General features: G+C 37.8%; 1 protein-coding gene across 1 annotated transcript in view; it reads right to left on the bottom strand.

The window, feature by feature from the left end:
• IFT80 (intraflagellar transport 80) overlaps window positions 1-12,616 on the bottom strand; it is a 42,921-nt gene that overhangs the window by 20,612 nt on the left and 9,693 nt on the right. Inside the window, exons 5-7 of the mRNA XM_009995707.1 lie at window positions 7,050-7,159; window positions 6,439-6,528; window positions 5,314-5,451 (exon numbers count right to left, since the gene is read on the bottom strand). Coding sequence (XP_009994009.1) covers window positions 5,314-5,451; window positions 6,439-6,528; window positions 7,050-7,159 — 338 coding nt within the window. The remainder of the gene's footprint in view (window positions 1-5,313; window positions 5,452-6,438; window positions 6,529-7,049; window positions 7,160-12,616) is intronic.

Genomic DNA, 12,616 nt, shown 5'->3' with positions numbered 1-12,616 from the left:
GTTTCACCCCCCCATAGAATCATAGAATCTTAGGGGCTGGAAGGGACCTCGAGAGATCTTCTAGTCCAACCCCCCTGCCAGAGCAGGGTCACCTAGAGTACATCACACAGGAACTCATCCAGGTGGGTTTTGAATGTCTCCAGTGAGGGAGACTCCACAACCTCCCTGGGCAGTCTGTTCCAGTGCTCTGTCACTCTTACAGTAAAAAAAATTTTTCGGATATTCACCTTGAACCTCCTATGCTCCAATTTACACCCATTACCCCTTGTCCTATCACTGGTCATCACTGAGAAAAGCCTAACTCCATCCCCCTGACACTCACCCCTTACATATTTGTAAACATTGATGAGGTCACCCCTCAGTCTCCTTTTCTCCAAGCTAAAGAGACCCAGCTCCCATCATGATGTCAGGATCTACAGAAGATACCTCATCCACTGACTTTACTTCTAGTTCTTGCACATTTTCTTTTCATAAACAAAGCCAAAATACTGGACAACCTCCTCCACAACCCATTCCAGCAATCAGCGCACAGAATGGACTAAAACAGCAAATGCATTTAAACCACAAGGAGTGTGGTAGAACCAGCCTCTGCTCCAAGCCTGAAAAAGGAAGTTTCAGGTCCTTGAAAACTGAGAACTTCTAGTTTTTCATTATTTTTCTAAGTGAAGACTCAGTTTTCCTTGTGCCCCATGGGGCACTTCACATTAGTGCAGAGGGAGCTGAAAACACATCACAGTCTGAATGTCCATTAAAAGCTGGGAATCAGGTCTCACTGCTCCTGAGTGATGAACTGACACTTGAGTGCAAACTGCCCAGAAGCTTCTCACCAGAAAATGACTGTTAATTCTCTGCGGTAATGGAGGGAAAATCAGATCTTACAAGATTATAAAAATCTATTATCCAAAGCAAACCCTTACATCAGTGCATTAGAAACACCTGAATATGCACACACACATGGAATCAGCTCTTGGGAAATTCATATGTTTGCATATGCCCCTCCTAGATATTTCACTCAGTGTAAAATAAAATTATATTTTACAATATAAGAAGAATTTTTAGTCTTTTAGTTCTTACCACGTGGGAATCCACAACAGATTCTATAAACCAGAGGCAGCAGGAGTGACTGGGGTATGAAAATCCAGTGCTACAAGGGAATACAGGGCAATTTACCTGGAGAAACTATCATTGCCATGACCATGGAAGTACAGAACCATGGAGATTCCTGTTGCCACCTTAAATATCTGACCCCAGTAATTAATGTGAATTATCAAAAAATAAGCCATGAGGTATTAAGCTGTGTAATAGAACAATCCAAACAGAGGATATCTAAAATTCTCCTGATATCAAGCGCATTTTTGTAATTATTAGACCCAAGAACCAAAAATAGGATGACAAACTGTCCTACACAAATTCTTAACCTTAGAAAATGAAACATCAATGTAGCTCTTTAAATAGATTATTACTTTCATAGAAGATGCACATGTTTTCATTTTCTTCCAGAAGTTACATTAGCCAATTCTAATAAATTAAACTATGTCAACTTGGAAAGAACTGGTCAACAGAGCTCCATGGGAAACCCATCTGTAATATTTTTCCTTTTATTGAGCTACAAAGAATCCAGGATTGTGACTGTTAATGAAGGTGGATGAAATAGAGACAGTGCAGAAGACACCCTTATTTTTGCTAGACTGCCAAATGCATATTTCTGTGAAACAGGACTAAAAATGTAATGGGAACAAAGCTCATTGTAACTCTACAGAGAACAGATTTGCTTGGGTTTTCATAGAGCTCTAGTTAGGGACAATTCAGCACTATTAGAATAGTATGAAAACATATGCACTGTGTATATCCGCTCTCAAAATCTTGCTGTTCCTTTTATATTTGTCTAATATATGTTAATTTAAAGGCTACTTATATACGTATTTTATGTTTACATAATTATATTACTTTTACAATAGTCTTACAGTTTTCTGTTCTGAATTAAAATAATGGCTTTAATGCTAAACACTAATTATTTTCAAATCCTCTCCGCAGATACCTGCTACAATTATAGTTTTAACATCATTAGATATTTTTTCTCTCTCATTTGTTGATAGTTTAAAAAAAAATGGGAAAAAAAGGACAAACACTGCTAACTATTTAACCTATGACCAACCATGGTTATTAAATTAATGCAACCAACTTTTATTGAGTTCAAGTCTGTATCTTTTTGAGAAAAAGCTGAATAGAAATGTTATCAAAGAGCTCAATATATGTTTTAGCTCTAGCACAATATTCACACTTGTCTTATATGAGGTGGTGGGTGAGAAGTAGTTGTTACACTTGCAGTTTTCCTTTATTTTCTACAGATACTAGGCAACATCTCCTCAAATTTATGAAGTTTTCCAAATGCTAGAGAGTTTCTAGCAAAATAAGACATTCCATGGAGCAAGTCATGGAATATAAAAAGCCACATGTAACAGAATCAGTCAAATATACAAACTACCAGTCTAGCAAAATGGCCCAAATTCACACTGTGATAAAAGAGAAAGTTTGTAGAATGTGCAGAATCATTTAATACCAATTTATTTCCAGATTTATGCAGAGAATTGCTTTCAGCACAAAGCACTTGCTAAGCATAGTGATTAAATCCAGATACAAGTCAACCAAAGGGCAAGACTTTGCAGTCAAACAAGTATCAGTTTATTTATGAAAACAGATGGCAAATAAACAAATGTTTACCAAGAAGAGCACAATTAATCTGAAAAAGAAAAACAACAAAAAAATCAGATCAATTTCATCAATCCCCATCAAATGTAAATAAATAGTGAATGGAAGAAAATCCAGCAGGCCTTCTCAAAACAAATGCATAAATAATTTCAGCGTTATTAAAGTATCAAGTTGATGTCCTTCTCTGCCAACTTTTGTGGGCAATTTAAAAAGGATTAATTTGCCCTCACTGCATTCTACCCTCTCCAAGGCACTGGGAAAGCAACCTGTCTTTGGAGCAGATAGGTATGGTCCATTTTCGAAGATACTTATGTGGGAGTGGAGTGGGGAAGGAGGAAATCAGTGAATTTCAGTCATTCTTACCATCTCTTACTGTGTAAATATTTTGACCTGATCAGTAATGTCAAGGGAAGCACGCAGAGCCACAGGAAATAGCTTACATAAATGAACTTTAAGCCCTGTCCTCCATCCAAGTGATTAGATTCTGAAAAGCTGTGAACACCAGGAAGGCTAAAATCTATCCATCAATACCTTTGCATTTCAAGATATAGACTTGAAAATTAACATTCATGCTCTCTGAAGGATGAATGACGATGGACACTAAATCAGACAACAAATTTCAACATTAAACATCTTTTGTTTTGTATTCTGTAGGAGAATTGTAATAATGCATTGTAGACCACAATGTTATCAGAGCAAAAGTGATTTTAAAATGAAGAAGTTAAATTTCTCAAAGCTACTGTTGGCTTTGAAGTTTTCTTTTTTAACATGAAGCTGCTCAAACCAAGTATCTAGGCAGAAAGAAAAGGAGAAAAGACCATACACTAACAGAATTTAATTTAATTTAATTATGTCCCCAAACTGAACACACATGCTAGAGAAGAGTTAATGATCTCTATATTGCCTGATGGCTCCCTGAGGAGCACTTTGCCAATACAGCTCCATTACATCAGACATCATAAAAATGTCTGTGTTGACCAGTAAAAGCCAGGTCTGGTTCTCTTCAAACTCTATCACTCTGGTGGTATGTGAATCATTCTTCCCTTCCCCTCCATACCAGCAAAGCTAGTTCTTTAGTAACTATTTACATTTAATGCCAGGAAAGAAACTTCCTGAGAAATGAAGGCTTCTGAAGATGATCAATTATCATTGCCAGCTGCTAAACAGACAAAAGCACCTGGCATGAGCTACTGTGCATGCTTTTGTGTCCTTAAGGGTTGAGTTTAATAAACCAGGTAAAAGAACCCTTCATATCATGAAAAAATAAACCTCTCTGCATTAAAATTTCAAGCAAAGATCACAAGCCTGTTCAATATTAAATGCTGATTAAAAAAACACTGGTTTTCAGCTAGCAGGGGTTGGAGCCATACTTACAGTAAATAATATTACATAATATTATGCAAGAAAGCCAGTAAGGCTCTGGGGATCAGAAACAAAAGCTAAATGCTACAAAGCAGCATCCAGGACAGCAGAAAAAGAAATGTAGTGTTTTTCTTCCATTTCCACTGCACCAGCATCTGCCACATTCAAGCTTAAATGAGTGAAAATGCAATTTAAACTGTTGGCTTCACTCACCCATGAGTAAATTTAAATGTAATGCCTAGCTTAGACTTAGTTCTGAAATCAGAATCAGTACATAAAATTAAATATGAACTCAGAGATCTCATCCTGTAGCCACTTCTCATAGCACTTTTAAAGGCTCTTCTTCACAAATGGAAAAATACATGGAAGTCCAAGTTCATGGTAAGGAGAACCATGAAGATGGCCCCAAACATCACAGCAAAAGCTCTTTTCCTAATCTGATCACAAGAGCAATAAACACAACATGAAAAGAGGTGCAGAATGGGACAATAAAAGCCCCAAACCATGCAAGTCTGAACAAAAAGTTGCAGAACCACAGGAAATCCACAATCAGGTCAATCTGTGCTCTGGGCTAATTTATTTAGAATACCAATGAAGGCAGAAGAAACTGCATTGAATTAATTTTTAATGGAGACCAAGCTGAAAAATAAAAAAATCCCTAGGTCAACGACAACAAACAGGGAGTAAAGCCTCAAGTTTGTGGTTTTTTAAAAAAAAGGAGAAATAATGGTATTTAGGAGACCTTCTCTCACAACAGTTAAGAAGTAAAGAGAGGATCAAAGTATGTCTTGAGCTCCTGGTCTTTAGTACTTTTTTAAAAAAAGAGCTAAATAATGAAAGCACAGGACACTGTTCTTCTGCCTCCTTGTTCAAGACAAGTTATTGTTATACACTCCTAATAACTGTAATTAATAACTGTACTTCATGACTGCCTTACAAGAGATGCTTGTAAATGCTTTGTGTTTTTAAGTAATAAAGATAAAAAAGTGCACTGAAAAAATGAATATCCTGAAAGGCAAAATATTATTAAATGTATCCAACCCCAAACATATTTAGAGGGGCAGGAAAGTAGATCAAGAAGGCAGTATCTTAGGTGCACCCAGCAGCAAAGTGCTGGAAGTCATGACTAGTTTTTGCTAATAAAAATACTCACCTGTGCATGTGTATCTTCAGGATTATCTGCTGTATTAGGAATAAATTTGTACAACTCCCCACCAGCTGTTTCTCAGAGCTGTTACTCACCCCAGTTTTATCACACAGACGCAGAGTGTGGAAAGACCCCACAGCAAATAATTCTCCATCCCCAGCCCAGGCAAGAGAGGTGATAGGATATTCATGGGGCTGGGAGCTGTACAGCAGGCGGCCGTGGCTGTCCCAGACCTGTGAAAAATGAAATACAGACCTAAATGATCATCCTTTGGCTCTACCTTCACTTAATCTTGAGCTTTCATTTTCTCTCAAGATCACAAAAACTGCAGGAACTCTCCATGTTATTTCAGTGCCCTTTTTGTAACTAGAAAAAAATCACATCTATTATAGTTCACTTTTCATTGAAGTTTGTTCCTCATCAGTATCAGTTTGTTAATGCAACAGACTTTGCTGCTGTGGCAAATGTTACATTCTTCCCTATAAAATATTTTGAGCTCATGAGCTTTGTTTCCTGCAAACCACTGTATGTCTGGAAAATAACCACCAGGTTTATTCTATTTGCACCCATTTCCCAACCATGTGACATCCCCTCTGCAAATTTCTCACTGGAATACCAGGAAGACAAGTTATAAAGCGAAGTAATTTGATTTTAACATTTTTTTAATTTTAATTTTTTCTTATTGTCTTAGTTGTGCATGTTTTTATCACAGCCATTATACACTCAGAGAAGGACAGAACTAACGTGTGATACAATTAAAAATAAGTTCCTTCCTAAGGGAAGAAACATAATTATGTGGGGTTTTTCTGGATACAGAATTTTCTAACTAAAAAATTTCCTAAGGGATCCATTAATGCATCTGCAATAGGAAACAGTTGTTTAATCTCCTCTAATGTTGTAATTACCTTCTTCAATGTACGTTATAGATTACAGAATTTGAAGTAATTTTTTCTATATTTCTACACGTTTTCCTTTGTTTCACTTGCTTTTTACTTATGTTTATTCTCCCTTATTTAAAAAAAATATAATTCTAATTTTATGCTGCTGGACAAAGTGAGATGTATTTACAAATAACACACTTTAGGGCAACATGTTTTTTCTTGAAAACTTAAAAGATCTCATTTAAATTTGAGCTTCCAAGTATTATTAAGACTAGAAAACATCAGAATAACTAATATATTTTGGTCATTTTGTTTCCCTAGAAGTGGACCATTACTCACCTTGTATTTACAGTCTTCACCTGCAGAAATAATAAGATCATTAACTGAGTTCCAATCAGTTTTTAAAATAAGTCCATCATGAGCTTTCCACTGAAATAGAAGAAAATAAACATAGATGCAACAAGTTTGACAACTTCTATTTTTAATATTTATAATTAATTTTTTACTGGCATTCATACACCCCTGTGTGGACCAGGGCTTCCCACAGTACAAGTCTCTTCTGCAGGCAAATAAATTAAGTATGGCCTGTATGAAACCATAACAATCTGCACCAAAAGCACATTCCAAACAATTGCTTCTGTATCATTCTGCCTTTTCAGAACCAATGAAAAGACTTTTGAATCCCTTCACTTTTTCCTTATTTACTAAAAGGGAAATGTCTAATCACATACCCAAAGAACATCCACAGCAGAAGTTGTCAATTTTTTTTTTAGTTTAGAGAAATGAACAAATCTCCTTATTCTCAAAACACCCACAAAGGGGAGGGGAAATGAGCACTACGTGGTACCTGGAAAATTTTAGTACAATCCTTTTATGTTTGGCAAAACTCTAGAGAAATGAAAAAGGTTTTCTCATGGAAGCGTGAGACAACTTTAACATATTAATGATACCTGCAAAACTTGAGCATTGGGCTGAAGAGGTTTAATAATCAGATGCTTCCCTGAAGTATAGAGAACTTTTTCAGAATCAGGTCCCCAGGCTACTGAGTACACTGGTGCTCCTGTAAGCAAAATAAAAGGAAAAAAACCCCACATTTCTTATGTCTTAACTGATCGAATTATGCAGGAAATGCTACAGCCATTTCAGGATGGTTACTTAAAACCATGCATGAGAAATTCAGGAGTGGCAGAAAGCCAAACCAGGGGCAAACATTTGTCCTCCACACTTGCCTGGCTGCACTCAGGACCACGTTTTTGGCTTCACCTCATGTTTTAGTGAGCCACAGGAGCAGAAGGAAGAGACAGGCACAACACAGAAAGACAACTCCACAGACTTCAGCTCATGGTTCATGCCCTCCCAACACTCCTCAAAGAAATAAAAAGACCTAGGGTAAAGTCCTGGAGAGTTCACTTGAGTAAACCATCAAGCACCTACCATGTTCAACGGGACCACTCTGAGCTCTGAACAAATCAACTTTGTGCAAAGCAAACAATGAACTGGTGGCTTGTTCAACACTACATCTCGGTCACTGAAAATGTGTATGACTTTATTCCTGCTACAGGCATCTCCTCATATTGTATCTATCAATTTTTTCATTGAATCACCCAACCTTTAAGACCTGGTCTGTTCCAGCTGACTCTGACTACATTTAACACTTGCTTCTTCTTTTCATACTCTCTCTAAAACCAGCTCTGAAAGAACTAAAATCACCAAATTTCTTCTATTATAAGATTTCTTCTTCAGGCAAATCATCTTCATAACTAGACAATTTTCTTTCTTCAGCTTCACTGAACCTCATCTATAGACTCCCAATTGTTTCTGTTTTCCCACTTTTAAAAGAAAAATATGCCCAATTTATTCCAAGGTATAACTGAGCAGAAAAACATGAGAGTTTAGGCTCCACAGTTAAGCTTCTAACAAAACCCCAAACATCCCATGAACAAGCAGCTTTACAAAACCAATGACAACAAGCAGAACTAGAAAGAGTGGCCCACAGACTTCACCCAATGAGTTGAAAACATCTTTTTGCAGACTGAAAACTCCAGAATGATTTATCTAGAATAAAGCTGACTGTTCTGTTTTTAAATCATGTTATGTTGGCGTTTTCAAGTGACCCTTTTTTTGAAAATAGAAGCAAGAAATTACGTGGAAAAAGCATCCAGGAAAAAAAAAAAAAAAAAATCAGACTTGCCAACTATGCAAATATTTTCCATAGCAATTGACAGGATTAATCTCCCCTGAAGAAGAAGAATCAAAGTATCACACTACTTGATTCCTTGCAAACAAAACTAAGAAAATTAAGTAAAGAGTAAATTTCTATCACAGCAAAAGCCCTGGAACAAAGCACAGCAACTTCAGGACGGTCTCCTCATGGCAAGATGTGGAAACAGTGGATAAAACTGCCATCACCTCCTGCTGGAAGGGTGTGGAGGCAGGACAGCCCCACCATACATGAACACAACTAGAGTTGTACCCCAAAAGTTCTGTTTGAGAAGCAAGAAACCTCAGGAAGAGCAACTGTTACAACCTAAGTATTGGTATTTGACTATTTCATCATTTTATAAGAGGAAAATGGAAAGAAATTCTCCTAAATTCTCAGAGATGTGCACTTCTTAGGGAGCCATGCAAACTTCAGCTGATAACTAATTGATCAAATTAATTAAAACAGAGAAAATAGGTATATTTATTTTTTATACATCTCTCCTTCAGGGTAAGAAAAACCCCAAAGGCTCAAAAAATGCTCTTACAGGGTAAGATTTTCAGAGGTGCTTTTGGCACGTGAAGTTCCATTTCAAAAAATGACTGAGGAATACCTTTTTATGGGAATATTTTTATGATATTTAGACACTTAAGTGATTAAACTGCTATATCAACTACCATCATCATCTAGTATCTTACCACTTAAGCCTTTGAATTTTCTCTCTGAACAAAGCACTGATTTTTGGATGGCCACTAAACTTGATTTGAGCTCCCAGATATTCAGATTCTAAACTGAGATCTGCTGTCACTGCTTCTGAATATTTTTTTTTACTTTGCATATCTTCTTTTAGGAAGGCATTTATTTTATGTTATTTAAAAATACAGAATGATGTCATTTAAAAAAAACACGACTCCTCAAACATTACAGAAGACAACTCATAGAAACATACAACACACAGTAAGTAAATCTGGCACCAGCTCTTTTCCTACTGGCAGCAATTTAGGTTGAAAATGACATAAATTCTGTCACCAGCTGTACAGAAATTCTAAATAAACTAATTTTTGTCCTGCTCTAATGCTGATTGAACAATCAGAAGACTTTTATATTTAAACCAAATGTTTAACTGTTTTATGATGGCTGACTACTTAACCACAATTTCCAGGGCTTAACAGCAGGAGCTAAGTTAACTCATTTCCTTCTGCACTTAACAAGAACTTGGTTGGGAAAAGGCTGCCAACACACTGCATGGCTGTGGAAAGGAACATTCAGCAGAAGAGACAAACTGCAACCAGTTCTGCATTGGTGAAAATGCTTCAGGAAAAAACACTCTCTGAGAAAAGAAGGGAGAAAAGCAAAAAAGGTGAACTGAGGGAAGATGTGAAGCAGGAAGAGCAGCAGGAAGCAGGCAGGGTGGGGGCTTTTCCCATCTCAGTGCTCTGCTAGCAGATGTTGATCCCCAAAGAATTGCTCCCATGGCCAAGGAGCACAGGGGGTTGAGCGGGAGGGTGACAGAGCTGCCACCCCCACGCTGCCAGCCACAGCAGACACTTCAGCAATTGCTTCAGTCAGTCTGGGTGAGACTTGCACAGGAGCAGAAACATTAATCCAGACCGTTTTATGTGTCTCTGGAGCAGCACAAAAAATAGGAGCTCCATGTGGAATGCAGCTGTCCCTTCAGAAGTCCCACTTCACAAGAAGTATGTTGTCATTACACCATTTGCATTACAATGGTTGTGATTTTGCTTCTATTAACCCAAAAAGGCAACATAGACACCAATTCTTCATATTACCCCTGGGTGATCATTCAGCATAGTGGCTACTGGAAGCCCATCAGAAAGTCAGCAGGGCCAAAAGGTAAGTAGCTCCTGGAGGTAAGGCCTTATGAGCATTAGAGGACAAAACAAATTTGCAGGGCAGGAGGTAGAAATGACCCAAAGGACTAGAAATCCATCTGAGGTGAACTGGTAGTATGTGTGGCACAGAAACAATAGGTCTGTGGATAATGATATTTAAATGATAAATGTCATTTTCTTTGATAACAGGAGGTCTGGGCTTCACTGAGAATCAAAAAGCACTTTGAGAACACTGACTTGGTCTGCACAGTTTGTGTGTATTTCCATAAAGGTTATGGTGAGGTCCTTCACCAAGTGCTCTTCAAGAAAGTTTTCATGGCACAAGAAATAAAGTAATCTTGAGGATTTAAAATATTACTTTCCTGCGAGGAATCACTCTTGTCCTGACTAGAATTAGGGACACCAAAACAGTCACCAGGATTGAAGGAGCTGCCCATGCACTTCAATACTTGGGGTGGGTCCATGAAGCTTGCTTGCCCTGAAGATTTCCAGACCCTGGAGTAGAAGTAAGTTACCAGCAAAGCTGCCAGCTTCACTGGTGGGATAAACTGAAGAAATGGTGCTACGCAATAATCTTGGTTGTAGTGAAAAAGGCACACCTGCACTCCACTTGATTTTCAGCTTGACCAACACATTCAATTCCATAGAGGACTTAAAGGGTTAGAGAGCCAGTGGTTTACAAACCTCAACAGCAGCAATGTTAGAGAGACATCTCAGGAGATGTCATTCAACTGTGGGCTCAGCAGAGGTCCTGCTAACCAGATGTTGGGCCTGAGAAGGACTCAGTGCAAGTGGCGCCACTGCCACTACAGACCTCACCTCAAACAACTTCAGTGTCAGGGTCTACAAAACACTTCAGAAATTTGTGCTGGTACAGCCATGTTTCTTTCAGTTGTGGACCTTCAATACTTTAGACATCCTACTCTCTATAACCCTGTGGCTCTCTCCAAAGGAGCACGGAACATCATGCTGCAATGTGTACTTCACAGAACACACAGAGAAATCCTGCCCTTCAACACATCCAGGGATGGGGCAGCCACAGCTTCTCTGGGCAACCTGGGCCAGGGTAGAACAATGTAGCCACAGCTGCAATATTAAAGCTTGAGGCTGAATAACATAGAGACTATGGGGTCACACTGACTTCATTCCATACATCAGTATGATGGAAGGACATGTGGCCACAAAGCTCCATGTAAGTACTGAAAAAGCTAAAAAAGGGAAAAATGTACGTTCGTGTTTTTGTAGTGAATAAAAATCCAAAGATAGAACAGGCATGTGGATCATCATCCGAAGATAAGAGCCTGAAAATTTATTTCTAATACAAAGAGTGGAATGAGGAGAAAGAATGTTAGCAATGGGAATCCTGTCATTTCTCAGGGAGATGATAAAGGAAGTGAAAAACCAGCTCCAACATGATATACCTCTCTTAAACAACATAATAATTGCAAAATCCTACCCTGATCCCAGGTATGTCAGTAGCTTACAGAGGGGTCTGTGGGAATCTGATCCTACGAATGTCAAGTTTAAAGGTTTTCTGAGCCTCACAGGATCTTATCTTAAAACACAAATACAAGACGACAATTATTCCACAAGGGCTCAGCTGTATTTTTATACTGTACCAGAACCTCTAAAAAAAAAAAAAATAAATCAATGAAAATTCAGCTTACATATTTCAAACTAGAATGTGTCTTACTTTACAAGCTTCATCAAACCTCAGAGAAGCACAGTTAAAACATGAAAAAGCTTGAAACACCATTAACAGTGAAGAGTGTGTCCTTCAAATTATTATTATTTGATTTTTTTTTGCAAAAACTACATTTCAGTTGGCTTATCTTTTGACACTGTAAGCATGAAAAAACATTACATCTGAATAGGAACTTCCTTAACAGAATTGAAATACATTTTACATTCACTCCTGTGGTTAAAATGCCTTCAACAGGTTGAGAGAATGTAGATAATTTGTTTTAGAAAGAGATAAGGGTCTGACATTTAACCCAACCCCAGGTGCATGTGGTTTCTTAAAAAATGTCAGAAGGTCACATGATCTCAATGTATGAAGTCTGAAAAACAAAATCTAGCACAGTATCTTCACTGAAATGGTACAAAAATGCTAGAAATTATGATTTTAAAAACCCAGCATTTTAAAAATGCCAAGCATGGTTTGTATAAATAGCTATTTGCAGCTTACACTGAGGCACTTGACAACCATGTGATTTTAAATCGACTTAAACACAAATAACTGGAATGCTCTAGTGTGCATAAAACTAGTAACAAAGCCAAGATCAAGGGTAGGTCTCCATGGCCCCAGCTCAACAAAGAGCTTCAGCACAGGGATGGTTTCACTTCAGTAGGACTGTTTGCATATACTAAATTAGTTACTGGCTTAAATAGATAGATGAGCCAAGGGCTGTGAAGAGTTTTAAAGTTCAGAGGAACCAACCTACATGCAACTTCACATCTTTAA

The sequence above is a fragment of the Chaetura pelagica genome, unplaced genomic scaffold (genome assembly GCF_000747805.2).
Source record: "Chaetura pelagica isolate M959 unplaced genomic scaffold, ChaPel_1.0 scaffold394, whole genome shotgun sequence".
NCBI classification, from domain to species: domain Eukaryota; kingdom Metazoa; phylum Chordata; class Aves; order Apodiformes; family Apodidae; genus Chaetura; species Chaetura pelagica.
The sequence above is the reverse complement of the archived record's forward strand: the minus strand, read 5'-3'. Positions and strand labels throughout refer to the sequence as shown.